This window comes from Drosophila miranda, chromosome 4 (genome assembly GCF_003369915.1).
Source record: "Drosophila miranda strain MSH22 chromosome 4, D.miranda_PacBio2.1, whole genome shotgun sequence".
NCBI lineage: Eukaryota > Metazoa > Arthropoda > Insecta > Diptera > Drosophilidae > Drosophila > Drosophila miranda.
In genome coordinates, this window is record NC_046677.1 from 24883069 (window position 1) to 24900208 (window position 17140).

Sequence of the window (17140 nt, forward strand, 5' to 3'; positions counted from 1 at the left end):
CGATGGCAGTCGACTAGCAGGACTCTCCCGATCACGGACAGACATGCCACGCCCCGATCGGCCGCTGGGTAGCCGAGATATAGTCTACAGAAAAACCAGTGTTTTAATTATTTTCACAACCTCTTGGCTGTTGTGGGAGCTATTTCTCGATTAAATAGGTATAGAACGACACGAAGGACATTCTTTCTCAGGCTCGTGAGGATCCAAAATGTCGTCGAATGATTAAATCTAATCAATCAATTATATTTTTTTAGGAGTAGAGTGTTTTGTATTCTTCGGAAAATCTAATGGTATGGCAATGCGTCTACAATACATGGGAATTTATATATTTATCTCTTACCGATCGTTTGGACAGGACTCATTAGGAGCAGTAGATGAACATTCGATTGTTTAATATACATATAGTATTGTTTATTAGGCATACATTATGCGTTTATTGTACATACACATATGTTTAGTTGTAAAATAGCAAAACACACATACACGAGTACAAATGCTTGTGAATTAGTTTGTTTTCATTCGCTTATAATTATTTGAGAGCCTAAAGAGAATTTAACTAAATGGCGAATGCATGCTGCAATTGCCTGATGATGGGACCGAGCAGGGTGTTTTGTATTTTTCGGGGTGTACATACGGAACAAGCTAGAGTATATATGTATGTATGTATATCTCGTACGTGCATTGGACAAGTCTTTAGGTAAGCAAACATCAAAAGAAACTTATGTACAAGCGCAAGAGTTATTTACAAAATGCGCAATTATTTATCGATCCGGGATGCTCCTTCCTCACTGTCTGCCTTCTTTCATTTTTCACTTACAAGGAAGCAATGAATGGCGTTAGATCGGGGAACTTGAAGAGGTTCTGGTTGCGCGAACGGGTGACGCGAGGCTGGGCCTGTCCCTGGCGCTGCTGGGGATTGAAACCGCTGGCCTGCTGGCCGGTCAAATAAATGCCGCACTGAGAGTTGCAGACCTCATCGCGAAGAATAGCCTCCTTGGGCCACTGACGGATCAATTGGCCGCAGTCCGTGATACGCAAAGAGGCACATTGAGCCTGAAATGGTACATAGAACAAGGATATGATCAGTAAAATTATCATATCTATGGATATTTCCTGAGCTTACCCCTTCTGAAGAGCACACGCAGCTTGTGCAGGGCGATGGGAAGGCAGATTCACCCACACGCACATTGCGGCTTCCAATCTGACAGCCCTGGACATTTTCACGCCAGGCATTCAAGTCAATCTGAGGCATAGAAGCACAGGGCACTCGTGGATTCCTATAGAAATCAAGAAAAAACAATGAATTTCACATCTTATTAAAGATCTAAAGGATGTCTAATGTAAACTTACAAGAAATTGCTGGGCAAGTCGAAGGCAGCACGCTGCATGTCGCCGGTAATCTCCAGGTTCTCGCACACGATCTTGGCCAGAGTCACCTTACGGATCTCAGCCAGCTGAGCTTCCGTAAACTTTACCTCCGGAGCCTGGTTCTCATACCAGAAGCGATCGCATTTGCGCAGCTGCCTGAACTGAATGCCAATGATGCAGGCCAAGGTGGGGCCCACGAGGCCACCCTGCAGCGGACGCTCTGTCATGGCACCGGGGAATAGATCAATGTCGTCAACGCTGGCATAGACCTTCTGGAAGCGGCTGATCACTTCGGTGGGTATTTCGCGGCTCAGATCGTTCCAGTTGGTGGCACGTTTCAGGTTGCACAGAGCGCGATAGTTGTTGTACGATGGAATGCCATGGTCGCGAGCTAAAGAGTAAAGAGTTTGGAGGTTTTGTTTAGTTTGAATCTCACATGAAAATCGTCATGCAGCGGCTTACCTCTCTGAATGTTCAGGGCAACCAGATCAATACCAGAGAATGGAATCTTGCGGTCCTCGAACAGATGGTTGGTCACCTCGCCAGTGATGAATTGATCTAAGGTCTCCATGGGTGTGGCCACCAAGCCACGGAGGATCTCATCGATGAGGCCGGGCTGCAGCAGGGCATCCATGCGGAAAAAGCCATCGCGGAGCAGCAGGGGAGGATCCACGGGCTGGTGCTGGACACTCAACCGTGGAATATGCGGACGCAGCAGAGAGTGTCCAATGCGGAAGGCAGCGGCAGCAAATTCATTGAACACAATAGGGCTGCAGGAGGGATTGTAGTCCTTGTAGTAGCCCTGCGGCAGGAGCTTCAGTCCGTACAGATTGACAGCGTTCCAGCTGAGGATGCGGGGCAGGAACTCATTGAACACGATATGCTGCACCTGGGCACTGACAATACGACGCGTATGGTGGTACAGCTGTTCGCCGTTCCAGTGAGGATTCACGCCACGCAGTCCCTCCACAATGCGATTGTGCTCGCGCAGGAAGGCGGTGTGCATGGCCGTGAGTCCTGGCTGCTCGGAGGCACGATCGTCCCCACCAATGAAGCAGAGGCCGCTGCGGGACTTGCACTCGGGATGAGAGTTCGATTGGGGCAGCAGTTCCTTTCCGCGAATCGGATGCACAGTGCTGTTCATGCGGCCGGAGAAGCCACGCAGCTTGTTTGAAACGCAAGTCGATTCGCCATACACCATCGAGGCGTCCAGGAAGTGGGTGTTCTGGTTGATCTGGTCACGGGGTCCCAGCGACTGTTGGCCCGGCAGCGATCTCATCGAGGGGAAGCAGAAGCGCTCACCGCTCGTCACATTCACCTCGGGGTAGTAGAAGTCGCCGGCGGGAACTGGGAAGGGATTGCACTCGGGATGCACCGTCTGGCGGGAGTTGCAAGAGCGGCAGCTGGGGATGGACTCGTGGAAACCCTTGTGAATGGGCGTCAGGGTCAGATCGTGATCCACAAACTGGGCAAACTGCATCACCATCAGGGAGTAGCGTGTGTGCAAGTTGGAGATATCCGGGTGAATCGTGGTCGAAATGGTACGCGGATTGGGCAGAGGCGTTCCAGTCACGCCCGTCACGCGGGGCGCAGAGATGCCGTCCTCGTACTGGGCGGGCAGCAGACGCGAGAAGGTCGTCAGCGACTTGCCCCAGTTGGGATTACGCAGATTGTTGCAGCGGCCGGACAAGGTGCGGAACGGAGAGTTGGCATCGCACTGCTGGGTGGGCTCTGGACAAGTGTCCAGGTGCTTCTGGGCCCCACCAATCAATCCACTAATGTCCACCGTTTGTAGGGTGTCTGTCAGCTCGTTCCGGTTGAAGGCATTCTGATTGGGATTGAAGATCTGACGTTTGCGCCTGGTAATGTGGTTCAGGGTCTTCACAATCTCATTGGAAGCCAGCTCGAAAATCAGCGAGGAGTTGGCCATGTTCAAGGCAGCCAGATTGGCCTTGCTGAACGAGGCGGCTGTGCCATCGGGGGAACGGGCGCTGATGCCACCCCCTGTGGGAGTAAGGAGAGTCGCTGATTAGTTTTATTCTTTAGACAGAGACTAGGCTTCAACGTACTTGTACGCCACACTTCGTATTCGAAGCGTCTGCGCTCTTCCAGTTCCAGCTTGGCGCGCTCCACGGCAGCTTCAATGAGCTCGGGACTCAGTTCGGCGATGGCTTCCTTGGTCTCTGGCTCCACTTCCACATGCTCCACATGCACTTCATCCTCGGCATTCGACTGCCAGGGTTTCATGTCGAATTTGGGCAGTTGGGCGCAGTCCAGGACAGAGTTCCTGAAGGAGAGAAACAAGAGTTCCAGAGAGAGGATCCAATTTAGAAGCAGGAGTCTTGTACTCACAGATAGTTATCCTCTAGGATGAAGGCCTTGGACTGGGCTGTGCTCACTTGATGGGAGCCGCACAGCAGACCCGACAGCGACGTCTGACGAATGCTCTTCAGTTGCTCCAAGGAGAAGGATGAAGGCGGGATCTCGTTCTCATACCAGAAGCGATCAGTTTGCTTGATTTTCTCGAATTGCAGGGTCAACAGGCAGCTGATGGTCGGGCCAAAGAGCGCTCCAACAGCAGGCTCCTCCAGGAGAGCGCCCACCAACAGATCCACATCTTCAGCATTTCTAAAAGGCAGAACCAATTAGATTAAAAAGGAATCCTTGGTAGAACTTTAAGTGCAGCAACGTACTGGTAAATGTCACGCAAATTGGTGATGTACTCCTCCGGAATGTTGGTCACTTGCGAGAGGGTGTCAAAGGTCACATTGGCACCGCCCTGATCGGCATAGCGACGCTCACAGATGTCCAGAGCATGGACATACGAGGCCACACCATGATCCCGGCCACGATGCACGGCCAAGGCCAGCTCGGACCAACCCTCGGCATTGATTTGGCTTGGGACCAGAGACTTCTGGAGGGCGGCAATCGACAGCAGCTCGTGGGCGGACATCTTCTTGGCCAGCATCTCGGGGGGATACAGGCTCCAGAAGGCGGGCATGGCACTGGTGGCAAACTCGTTGTAGATGCCACCGCGCACGGAGCTCGAGTAGTTGGAGGAATGCTTCTCGGCCGTCAGTCTCAGACCCTCCTTGGCAGTTGTCTCCTGTCCCAGGACCAGAGGCAAGAACTCGTTGTAGGTAATGTGCTGGATGGTGGCCGTGATGATGCGTCTGGCCTCCAGGAAGACATCCTCCTCGGACCACTCCGGATTGATGTGCGCCAACTGCTCGCCAATGTTGTTGTGCTGCTGCAGCAGAGCCCGATGCAGGGCTCCCGTGGCACCAGCCACCTGGCAGTAGCGGCAGGACTCCACCTTGACTCCGCCACTGATGTAGGTGCGCAGCTGATCGAATTCGTGCCGAGTGGATCCGTACAGACCGGAGCCGTCGATGTATGCCGAGGCAATGTTCATCTGCTGGCGCGTGTCTGTAGAAAAAGATGATCCGATCCATCAGATGTCTGTCATGGATTTGATTTGATCTTCACTTACGTTTCTGGCACGCCTCCGAGTCGAATCCTGGCGCCGATCGCTTGTACTCCTTGCAGTCCGGACCAGCCCTCACAAAGCATTGCTGCAGCTCGCTGGGATCCTTCACGGCCGCCTCTCGCTCGCAGCACTTGCCACTGATGGGCAGCTGTCCCACCTCGTACAGATCGTTGGCCAGCAGCTGGCCCCAGGCCGGCAACATGGCAGTGATGTGCGGATGCCGCAGCTCGCTCTCCACGTGGCGCTGCAGTTGCTCGATCACCAGCTCCGCATCGGGCAGAGCATGAGTGCCGCGCGAGCTGCGCGGCTGGCTAACGCCATCGGCATAGTCGGCCTCGAGCAGGCGCTGGAAGATGTCGCCGCGGGCGCCCCACTTGCGATGCGACACATTGTTGCACTCGCCAGTGGGCTGGCGGTACTTGCTCGGTGGACACACATCGTACTCGCCGGCCACACTAGCCTCGCCGCTCGGGTCGGCATTGCATTGGGTCAGCGAGCGGGCACTTTCCGAATGCAGGGCATTGATGGCCCCATTCTCGAGGTCCTCGGGTATCCGTAGCGTCAGGCTAGGGGCACTGAGGCACCTGGAAAACAAGAGGAGAATGGGATTAAGCTTCAGTCAAAATCATAATAAGTATCCAAACAGATAACAATACATCATCAAATTCCATTAATTATTCAAAATCAACAAACAATATCGTAGGTATCACTTCCTTAGTCAGTAAACAATAGCCTCTGGTAGTAGTTTTCACACTCGATCGTAGTAGCAAACATTTCTGTAGAATGCGCTGATTCACGCCTCAGATTCAAATCTGCCATTCGGCAGAGTATTTCCTTGAACTTCTTGCTTACTCATTCTCGTAATTGCTATCCTGCTGGCTTTACCCACCATCTTGAGCTTGGTGTTTTTCCTACTTTTGTCTGTTATCATATTGTAATTTGGTTTACCCCAAAAGCTTAAGATATATTCCTCGTGCTGTTAATTTGCCGCAACGTCTCCCGTTTCATTCATTCATTCATTGGTGCATTTTCCGGCATTTAATTGCCAGTTTTCTCACATCGCCATCGTTTGCTCACTTTTGATTAATAATTAAATGAGGCTCATGCCTGAACGAAATCCGAAAACTGAACGGCAAAAAAAAACTATGAATATAAATCTTTATAGATGTGCGAGAGTACGAGTATATGGGAGGGGGTCTATAGTCTGGCTCCAAGCAATTCTGGCTAACCGGATATGAGAAACCGTCTGTCGAACTAATCAATTTCAAATTATGAACAATGACGGCGTCACCGTTCGAGTGCCCCCAAAAGGCTTTGACTGCTTCACTGAATGCCTGATTGACTGACTGACAGACTGACTGACTGACTGCTTGGCCTGTCATTATGGGTTCTCTTCTATAGATTTTGGCCAGCCACTACGACACACGTGATGAAGTTTCTTTTGTGCGAGTGCTCGTACTTCCATTGACATTAATTTGCAATTTTATGCTTGAGGTAAAAACTGAAAGATTATGCAACAATCTCTATGCAGCAATCTGTTGGGGGCTTGAGACTTGAGGCTGGATGTGGGCGTAGAAGATCCGCTTTAGAACCTGCCTAATGAGCTCATTCCAGTGCCCCACCGCCGGACGACCCTCCTAACATACTGGCGTACATAAATATTCCGAATCTTTTGACGCAAAACTGATATCGAAATATATTTAAGCCCGCATCCAGCTGCTGCTCTACTGGTTTCTTATTTAATTAGTTTTGTTTTTACTGCTCTTTTTTGAGTTTTCTGCTAAAAACATATATGTATTTTGTTTAGCACTCAATTAAGAGTTGAACGTCATTTGTGGTATTTCGTTGGGGTGTTTGAGCGATTTATTCAAGGTTGCTTTTTATGTCTACTGTTATATTTTGGCATTTATCTTTTAAGTCACCGATAGAGCTGGAATTTTGCTCTTTCAAATATCTAGCTTTAATTTACGATCTTGTAGCAACGGTTCAAGAGCCACATAAATCAATTTTGTAGCGAAAGGGAGCTATAGGAAATGTTCCAACGAATGAGTTTTCGATGGTGTATATTTATTTACATAACCATATGGAATTTAAAGGCACAGAAATGCAAAAACTACTTGTACCAAGGCTGCCAATCAATATCATTGAATCTCCTATATCATTATGGATACCATTTCATGGATGGGTTTTCCACGGAATCTATGCCAATGGAACACCCCCTAAAATACACTTGGCATTACATTACAAAATTCCCCCATTCGATTATCGAACAGTTCTTGCCCAAAAGAAAGGCCTGCCATATAACAGATTACCCAAAAATATAAATCGCAATGCGATTACCCATTAAACACCTTTGCCAGGTGCGTGGCGGCTGCCCATTGGGGCCAGTCGATGCCATTGGCCAATCCAGACAGCAGACGGCAATTGCCAATTGGCCCACTGAAGTAATATATTGCCAGGCACGCGGTAATCGGATTTTATTTGTACTTTTGCAGAACTTGACTGCCGTCACACGTCGCCGCGAAAAATTTACAAATTGGAAAACTGAACTGAAACTGAAAGCGAAAGCCCAGACAAGTGGAATCGAGGAGGAGCTCTCTGCTCTCGCAATTTACATTTGTTGGTTTATGGTTTTTTTTCTGGGGCTTGGGGCGGGTCCGGGAGGGTCTGTTCGTCTGGTATTTATGTCACCCGCCAGTAAACCTAAAATGCAAAAATGTGTGTCATCGGTGGATCGGTAGGCATCCCATAAAAGCAAACAAAAACGAAACCGCAAATAGAAATGCACGGCGCATGCGGCGTATACGTTATTTAACAGCATTATGACACCAATAGTTATCATTTCTTCTTTGCTGTTTGTTGTTTGCTGTTTATTGTTTGTTGCTGTATTTCAATTTTTTTTTTAACAATTAAATAAATCAAACTTTGAAAAGGAAAGTTTTCTTTGTCACAATCCATCTGTTGGGAGTTGCTTAACATTAAACGGAAGCAGAGCTTCGTTTGAGCCTCACATTTCGGGGAATTTGTTGGAATGTGATCTTCTCCACTTACTCATGGGGAAATTCTTGAAATTATCAGCGGTTTCTTGAACTTTTTTCCATCAAAAAAGGTGACGGAAACAGCCGGGCCGAGGCAGAGGCGAGTATGGAAATCTGTGATCCCAAAAAGGAGAGTTCATGTTTGGGGGATTATACCTCATAAAAATTGCACTTGATTATCGGTCAGATCTAAACCTGATTCGAGGTGATTTCAACGTCCATAAAGTGTTCGGTGTTCGGACACTTATGATTGGTTTTTGAGTGAGTGATTTGATTTAATATAAAAAAATACAGAAATAAAAAACCCCTCCGCATTGTAAGCGAATGAATGCAGGAAGGGGGGAGTATTTGCATTTTGTTTACAGCATTTTTACAATCGAATCAGTTAGTCATAAGTCGCATCGATCACCAATTACGGAACACGTGAGGCAGGAACAGTAAAAATACCAAATGGCACATGGTATGCAACAGGTCAAACCAGTCAAGAACCAGTCACTTGGGGCAAAGAGCTGACGAACGCGTGCCAGTCCTAAAAATAGTTAACTTTTGTCTGGGAAACAATTTTTATCTGTTGAGGCGTTGCATAAGCCTCATCAGCGAACGATCGACAATTGCTTACGATATATCATTGTAAATGGAATTAGTCAATAAGGAGATTGTGCAGCCAATTATGCTGCTTGGAGGATGGGGTTATTTGCATAAATTCCATGAGCGATTTATGTTCGATTTGCAAGTGCTGATAGTACGGTAGCTCACGAATTAATTGTCGGATCGGATAGCATCGTTTAAGGCGGTAAGTGGCCTTAGATAAGGCACCTCCTGCCCTACCCTACCCTACCCTACCCACAGCTCAGAGCCCAGAGCTCAAAGCTCACAGCTCGCAGCTCAGAGATAAATACTCGCAAATGGAGGAAATCTCCCAGCGAGCACCCGCGCAATATCGCTTTTGCGCAATCAGCGAGCGAACAAACAAAAGACTTGGGCAACAAACTTGACGCGACGCCAATTGCCAAATCATGCAGCAGCAGCAGCAGCTAATAGATACTTTATGGCATATTATTTATGGCTCCAAAGAAGGCTTATTCGAGTACAAATGGGTTACTGTGGCACCCGCCCACCATTGCGGAAGCCATCGACTGCCATCGACTTGGTATGCGCATTACTCATTTGACGAGCGTCGTTTCATTATCAACAATTCGTAGCCGCTGCCTGGCCAAATATGCAGACAGACTACTAGCTTTATGCATACATACAGTGCATATGTGTAGGTCTGTATAGGTGTACATATGTGCTGGCTAACACCTTTTCATAGGCATCCATGTCTTGCTGCAATTACTCAAAAGGCACGTAGAGTCATCGTCATCGTCATCGTCATGTGACTTTGCACATGATTTCCTACCACTAACACGACGAAAAGCGGGAACACCAACGACAGCAGCAGCCACTACTACTACTTCACAGAAAAAAGCTCGAAACAAAACAAGAAAGCGAAAGTGTTTATGATGATAGTCGAGTCCTGGATACCCTAAAGGCAAATGGAAAGTCTTAGCTTGAAAATAAATGATTTCATGGCTTGAAAGCTCCTCCTTGCCGTACAGAAAATATATAATGATAGATATTAGTTCCAAGTTCCTGAAAGTACTTCTCCAAAAGAACCCTAAGATATCTTTGGTATCCAAATGAGCAGAATTCACAAAGTTTGCAGATACTTTCCTACGTATAATTGTTAATATCACTTGTAGTTCCCCTCAAAGACTTCCCCCACAGAACCTCTTTTGTTATCTAACCAAATGAGCAGTTCAAAGTTCTCCAAGCAACAATCTTAGCCAATAAAAAGTTTCTAACCCAAGCTCAAGTCGAGTACGAGTACCTACCTTAACAACATTATATTATAGGTACCCGTACAGCCAGCAGTTTTTCTGCTGTGCCGCTGCTGCTGCTCATTACAGAGTCTGTTTCTTGGCTCTGGGCATTACACAATGGCCTAGGAGTAGACCCGTCCCAACAAAAGCTAAAAGGAAATGTTTGTACCCATGATTGAATACAGTACACCCTCATCTGTTTTTTTGTGTTTACTCGGTTGCTCGTCTGCTTTGAGGAGTTGCTTGATGAGGAAACATGCTCTACAAACGAAGCAACTTGAGACCTGCATATGGAAAGATTTCAAGTGCACTTCATTAACATCGTGATCATCATCATCGTCAGCTGCACACATCGATGATCATTTGACATCAACGTCAAATGCAAGGCATGTTGCAATTTTTATGTTTTGTAATACTCTTACGATGGGTATCTCTTGGTTTTAAATAAAAATATTCGAAGAGCAGATACACCTATGTATATCTACCACAGAATGGATCTATCTGCTAGGGTATCTTGAGCTTCGGCCTCGAGGTTAGCCTTCCTTTCTGGTTTCTTTCTCAGCAACAGCAGCAGCATGTCAGTGACGTTCATCGATGTGGCTTCAAATATATGTTACATTGCCAAGATTGTTGTGGTTGCTGTTGAGGTTGTTGTTACTTCAGATGTTGTGGATGTTGCAGTTGTTGTTGTCCCTGTTCGAAGCGAAGCAACAGGCGTGAAGATCATAATTCTATGCATGTGTACGGGTCGCTCGCCTCTCCCTCTCGGCCCGTTGCTTTTTATGGCAAGAAAGTGTAAATGTTGGCCAAGTCACGCGCCTGCCTTCCACACACACTGACAAATACACAGCTACATGATACACAGATACACCTATTTACATCCAAGAAATGCGGGGCGTAACTTTCGTTTTCATTGCGAAAGTGCATACAACTTGATATTGGTAAACAATCCGAAGAGCAGCTTTTGCCCCTCTCTCTCTCTCTCTCTTTCTGCTGGGGTCTCCCTGTCTCTTTCGAAGAGTACAGGGTGCTGCCTGCATGCAAATCGCTTCGAACCAGTGCGATTTTCTATACTTTACGATCTACTCCGCGATTATACGCCAGTTGGTTACTGCCGCCGCCATCAAGGTCGTGTTGAGGCATTCAGCGTTAAGCAACCAAACGAACCACTGACCTATTTGCCAGGGGAAAAGGCAACTATTTCTGTGGCATATTTTTTTGCTTACTTTAATCGCCCATAATCGTCGTGTAAAGTACCTTAATTGACAACGCACCCAGATGGTTTTTTCAGTGAAAACTGGGAACACCATGCGGAGATAAAACCTCTTTTTTTGGTTTGTTTGTTGCTTTTTTGGGGGCCCAATTAAGGTGAAATGTGAGAAAGTGAAACGAGATTTTGGGTATGGAAATTGAGATAAAACCAATATGGCAGATGAATGGAAAGATAATAAGAGCTGTTAACCGAAAAAGGGTGCTATACTACACATATGGATACCGAAAAGATCAACGAGATAATTGTGTACATTAGTTGTACATAGATACGGCTATTTGTATTCATACTCCTATACAGTTGTGAGATTCAATGCAAGCATGACATCAACCTCTGGCTGCAGTAGGCACACCTTCTCTCGATAATTAATCAGAGGAAGGGGTATGGGTAGGGGTAGTGGAAGGGGTGGTCTTTTCTTCAGAGAGAAGTCGTGGTTAAACCACCATACGAATAGCAACTTGTTGAGCTGCAGTTGCAGTTGCAGTTCCAGGTGTTGCAGCTGATCTTCGGTTGTTAGAGTTATTCGGGTCTTCATTTTTGTTAAGTTTCAACTTCATTGGTAATTTTAAGACTAATTTAAGAAGAATATTTGCATTAAAAGTATACATTTTTGTTGAGCATTTACTTTAGATTCCATCCTTTATTGTAATTATCTTTAGCAATTATTTAGTTTGTTAAAATTCCTACCATTTTTCTATAAACTCCACTGCCTTCAACCTTTAAATCTGGCATCTAGAAACTCTCTTTCTTTAATCACCCACATATATTCACTTTTCGTACTTTGAGAATAAGGTATTCAGATTTCCGTTTACCATCTTCAACTTTTTGAAAAACCATGCCCTATACCCTATTCCCCCTCTCATCAAAACCTCTGCAGACAGACGAAGCATCCTCTAAAATTATGTAAAATGAATGAGAGATACCTGCACCTTGAAAAGACGGAAGCCAGAGACAGGTTTCGGCTTGCCAACAACTGTCAAAAATAATATGCTGAAAAGGCTCTTTAGGCTTCAAATGAAGAGGCACAGACACATTAACAAATTTTTAGTTCCGTTTGTGGAAAATACCTAAAAAAAAACAACGAAAAAACGACAAGAGAAATACTCAAAAAATGAGGCCCAGTCAAGCCTGTTGGCCACTTCATCCTGTGTGTTCGAACTGAAGTTGAAGTTGATTACGTCGGTTGTCAACTACAAAAACAACAGCAACAACAGAAAATTTCACTTTCGTCTGTTTCGGTATTTTCGCTTTACTTTTTAATGATTTTTGGTTATTTTTGCTTCTGAAGTTTGGTATTTTTGTTTTTTTTATTTATTTATTTATATTTTTACCAATGCCTTGTGCCGTTATCTAGAGAGGAAGAAAGAGGAGCCGGGTTCGGGTTTTTTATAAATTTCTTTTTAACCCAAATAAACAAGTCGTTAAAAAGATATATGTACCAAGTTTCTAAATGTCTTATATATGCGGCATATTTAATGGGTCGTGGAGGGGGAACAAACTGCAGCACACAATGGCTTTTGGTGCTCTGTTTCTTTGAGATACTTTTTCAGATACGTATCTATCCACTCCAGCTGCTGTGCATATGGCTTGAATTACTTTTTTTTTTTTCGGGGTTGGGGACCCGTTTTGGGACACTTGTATGTAGATACATATATAATATATAACATCTGTATGTACGATCGCAAAGTGGTCAGACAAGCACTGATCTCGGACAGTCGCAGAAATATTTCTGTGGATTTGTGGAATTGTTGAATTATATTCTTGGTGGAGTAAAACGAGTTGAGCAACGGCTACGGCTATGGCTATGGCCTCTTGATTTATTGAATAACTTGGAGTCAGAGCCCAACGACAGAGTTATGCACAATCTCTCAGGGTCAACTGCTACACCACACATCGAGATGTCGAGCTCGATCGCCTTTCACCAGGAAGAACAAACAAAAACTAGAAGAAGAAAAGGAGTTCTCTGCCACATGCCGCAAAGGTTTATTCAACTTTTCACCGGATCAACTTTCAGCGATCAAGTTTCTAACTTAACAAACACTAAACGATGATTAATTAGTCAATATATTAGACTCGGACTCAGACTTTGCCGCAGTCTTAGACATAAATAAGAAACGTGTCCCACACAGACACGAGAGGGATATATAAATATGATAAATGACAGACAATCGAAAGACGGCCAAAAGTTGCAAATTAAATTAAAAACACACAGAGAAAAGATATATGCCTAAGCTGAGAATTTGGTTTCAATTTCAGCCTTGAACCCCGCGACGTTCTGTTCTGTTGATTACTTATTTATCATCCCACTGTCGGAGCTAATTGATTTTTAAGCAGTTCTGGACACAGAAATAACAACAAATTCTTGACTAATTCCAGATACAAATTAGTTTGCGGCGCCAGTTGGGATGTTTCTTTTTTGGTATTTGGGATTAATGAATGTCTTCGGGGAGCCTGTTCTGAAATAGATAAATCGCCGCAAGATCATGGGAGTGAGGATCGCATGTAGAGGAAGCTGAGAGTGAAGTTGGGACTCAATGTTTTTGTATTCCATGATCAATTAAGTCATTAAATTTTCATAAGAACATATACTTTTATGTTTTATGCTTAGTTCTGGTATCTGACTGAGTGGCTGCCAAAACAAGACTTCAACTCATTGGACTGACAGTTAAAATGATCTCTTTGCTCATATTACACTCATCCTTCACTTCATGGCTTCATATGGCACTCCTGGGGCACGTGTCGAGGCATATCCCACTCCCACGCACATCCGGCCTGGCCTTGCCAACTCAAGTTCGTTGCCTAAGTCTTTCGTCTTTCGTTTCATCAACCGCCCCCAGACCCACGCGAATGCTCTAGATATATTTCGCCGGCTAAAATCATAATATAATTATGAGTATCCATAAATTTAATATTTGGCAAACGTTTGACATCGCCTTGACGTCGACAAAGATGTTCAAAAATTATGTGTATTTTGAGAGTGTTTCGGTAAAACACTTGACACAACTTTTAGCCAGAGTTCTACAACGACAACGACTACAACAACAACTACAACGAGTTGGCTTTAAGTGACTTAAGTGTGTCAACTAGACAATGTCAGCAGCATCAGCAGCAGCAGCAGCAGCAGAGAGTCAGCAGACGTGCAGAGGCAGAGGCAGAGCCAGAAGCAGAGGCAGCTTCATTGTAAGCCCCATCCAGCACTTGTGCTTAATTTGCCAGAGCTGAGCAATCAAGTTGCTTGGCTGCATTCTGAGCGTCGCCGCATGACTAAGCCAAAGAAGTCACTGGCAGCCACTGGCCAAGGCCCCAGCCTCAGCCCCAGCCCCAGCCTCAACGCCTCACACAGAGAGGTGGCCCCACCAATGTCGCCGCAGACCAGACCAGGCCCCACTCAAAGATCGATGCGATGCGATGCGATGCAGGATTATCCAACGCATTGCATAATCGAGGCGACGCTCCAAAGTCTCAATTTGCATAACTTACACATTGATTAACACAAGAGCGCCAAATTAATGCGATCGACTGACTAGTAGGAGAAAAACTTTCTACACTTAGCAGCCGCCTCTCATAAATTTACAACAAATTTGTTAATTAAAAGTAGGCCCCCATCCCCTTTCCCCGCCCAACCCCACCACGAACGAGAAGAAGATCAGCGGAAGCATCAATAAAATTAATTGCAGGCCTACAGCGGCTACGCCTTGGAAATTATGTAAAGTTTTTGGGTTTTGTCTTTTGGGCTGGGATGGGATGGGTTGCCTACCCTGGAAATTATGTCAATGCGGTTAACACAAAAAGAAAAGAAAGACACAGCCACAGACACAGATACAGATACAGAAATAAAAAAGAAGCAGTGAAGAAAAAAAAACGCCAGACTGAAAACGAAAATAAAATCATGATTGTGTAACCGTTCCAAAAACCACCTGGCACGACACACAAACATACTACTACTCGTCGTAAAAAGCGAAAAGACTCTTTGTGTGGCAGCTCTGGCAGCGCTGCTGTCTCTTTGGGGATCGCTTTGGCTTTGGCTTTCGGCTTTGGATACTTTGGCATCTTCCCCCGTGCGAAGAGAGTGAGAGAAATGAAAGTGAAACCTCGTTTAACAAAAAATTGATTTTTCATCGGGTCGCGAGAGTCGCTGAGCAAAGAAATCCAATTCGATTCGATTCGAATCGATTACATGACCGACGGGGAGACTGGGCGACTGGGAGACTGTCTTTGATCACGCCTTGATCAGTGCTATAAATATTTATATCCATATATCTCTCTACTTAATCAAATGGTTTTGTGATAATGCAAATTCTTTTCAAAAATACGAGTAGTTTTCATAATTAATACACTGCCCCAAGGACCGGACGAATGGGGAAGTTCCATCGTCGCGACGTGCCATCAGCTGACGCCGACTCTGACTCTGACAATCTTTGACTTCCGTTGACGCTTCTCGCTGACTCGTTATGAGTAGTAGAAAATTGGTGATTAATGATCCTCGGCCCAGCATAAGAGCCGAATTCCGTACAAGCCATAATTTGGCTTAATGGCCATCTGCGTTTTGCCGCGTGTGTACACGCAGTAGGCCTCCTCGGAGCCCCAGCTCTTAATGCTTCAGGCTAATGCATAAATAAAGCCATAAATGCAGCCAAAAATATGCGACACGAAACATGTTTCAAAGGTCACACATATTTGGCATTAAATAATGTATGAGAAGTATGTTCATAAATTAAGAAATACATGTCCAAAAATTTAAAAGTATTTACCGTATATTAATGCAAACTGTTTAAGTCTTGATATATGAAAGAAGTTCAATTCTGGGATCCCAGCAACAAACATGCAAAATATTAGATCAGAAAGAACAGCGAACGAATCCAACAAGATAAGGAAATTGTGCGTGTGAGCAAGTCGCAATCAACAACGACAGTTTGAACGGAGATAAACGCACCGCATAAGGATGAAAGAATAACGATTTCAGAATCACCAGAAAAATCGAATTTTTAGAAATCGAAGTCACAAAAAACTGCAAAAATTTCTCAGCCAGAAGTACAGAATCTTTAAAACATGAAATACTCGACCACCACGAAATTATCACAAAATTATCTGAACCACTGGATACAAGGATACATCAAATCAGAAAACATCAAATATAAAGAACGCACAGCACTATTTCAGAAGCAAATAACAATCACAACTTGGATCATACTATCATATAAATAAAAACTATTTAGGGACTGCCAAAACTCACCATAAAATTAAACTAAAAAGCATTTGTTGCTTAGTCATTTCGAAGCAGTCGGTTGCTCCCTCGGCAACACTCTTTTGGGTGTTTGTTTTATGGGATGGTTGGGGATTGGTTTAAATTAAACGACTTAATAATTTATATAGTTAGACTTATTAGCTCTTTGTTAAACAAAATAAATAGATTTAAATTATATTTGGCACGTTTTGCAAATTTGTTGATTGATATTTTTTAAATAAATATTTCTAATTTTGGGATTGGATATTCTTCGAAGGTGAATTTCAGTTGAATTTCGTGATCGCGATCGTGTGGTTTTTGAAAGCACTCGGCGAAGAATTTACCAACGGAGGTGGTCGCACGGAATCGAAGTCGGAGTCGTCTTGCCAAAGAGATTGTAACCGATGATGTATGCTATGATTTGTATCCTTTCGGTAATTAGCATAACGTTGGCAATGCAGAGCACAGCATTGACCCGAATAGCAAAGCGACGAGCCTATTTTGGCCAAAAACGAAGCGCCAAGCGACCAAGCGACCAATCTGGGGTATAACAAAACGACGTGCACACGTCTCGATACGTGCGAACGCGCCAACGAACTGACAGACGGAGTTCGAAACTGAAAACGAAAACGACAACGACAGCGAAACCGAAACCGAATTGAAAACGAAAACGAAACCAAGACAGTCTCAGATGCTCAGACTCTGTCTTAGACCCAGACTCTGACTCTGACTCTGACTGTGGCAGAAGCAAAAACGTATCTGAAAGCTGCCAGTCCCGGTGGCCGGGCTTAAAAGGCAAAGCACAGAAACGCCAAAACGGATCTGCTGTAAGCCCCCACCGACCGAAAGAGAGCTTCGGCTGAAGCGTCGCGTCGCGTCGCGTCGCAT

General features: G+C 45.1%; 1 protein-coding gene across 1 annotated transcript; it reads right to left on the reverse strand.

Annotated features, from left to right (window-relative positions):
• Window positions 1-386: 386 nt before the first annotated feature.
• On the reverse strand, window positions 387-16999 carry LOC108162980. Its single transcript, XM_017297986.2, has 9 exons — window positions 16262-16999; window positions 4862-5442; window positions 4062-4797; window positions 3721-3996; window positions 3438-3655; window positions 1831-3372; window positions 1351-1759; window positions 1124-1277; window positions 387-1053 (listed from the first exon to the last, which is right to left on the reverse strand). The coding sequence occupies exons 1-9, from the start codon at window positions 16297-16299 to the stop codon at window positions 814-816; spliced, it is 4194 nt and encodes a 1397-aa protein (XP_017153475.1). The 5' UTR covers window positions 16300-16999; the 3' UTR covers window positions 387-813.
• Between the last annotated feature and the right edge of the window lie 141 nt (window positions 17000-17140).

Excerpts from the sequence above, each read along its gene's own strand:
- LOC108162980 (XM_017297986.2), bottom strand. The coding sequence starts at position 16,299 with ATGACTAAGCAACAAATGCTTTTTAGTTTAATTTTATG. Across the intron at positions 1,278-1,350 it reads GACTTGCCCAGCAATTTCTT|GAATCCACGAGTGCCCTGTG; the intron begins GTAAGTTTACAT and ends TGATTTCTATAG. Across the intron at positions 1,054-1,123 it reads GCGTGTGCTCTTCAGAAGGG|GCTCAATGTGCCTCTTTGCG; the intron begins GTAAGCTCAGGA and ends GTACCATTTCAG.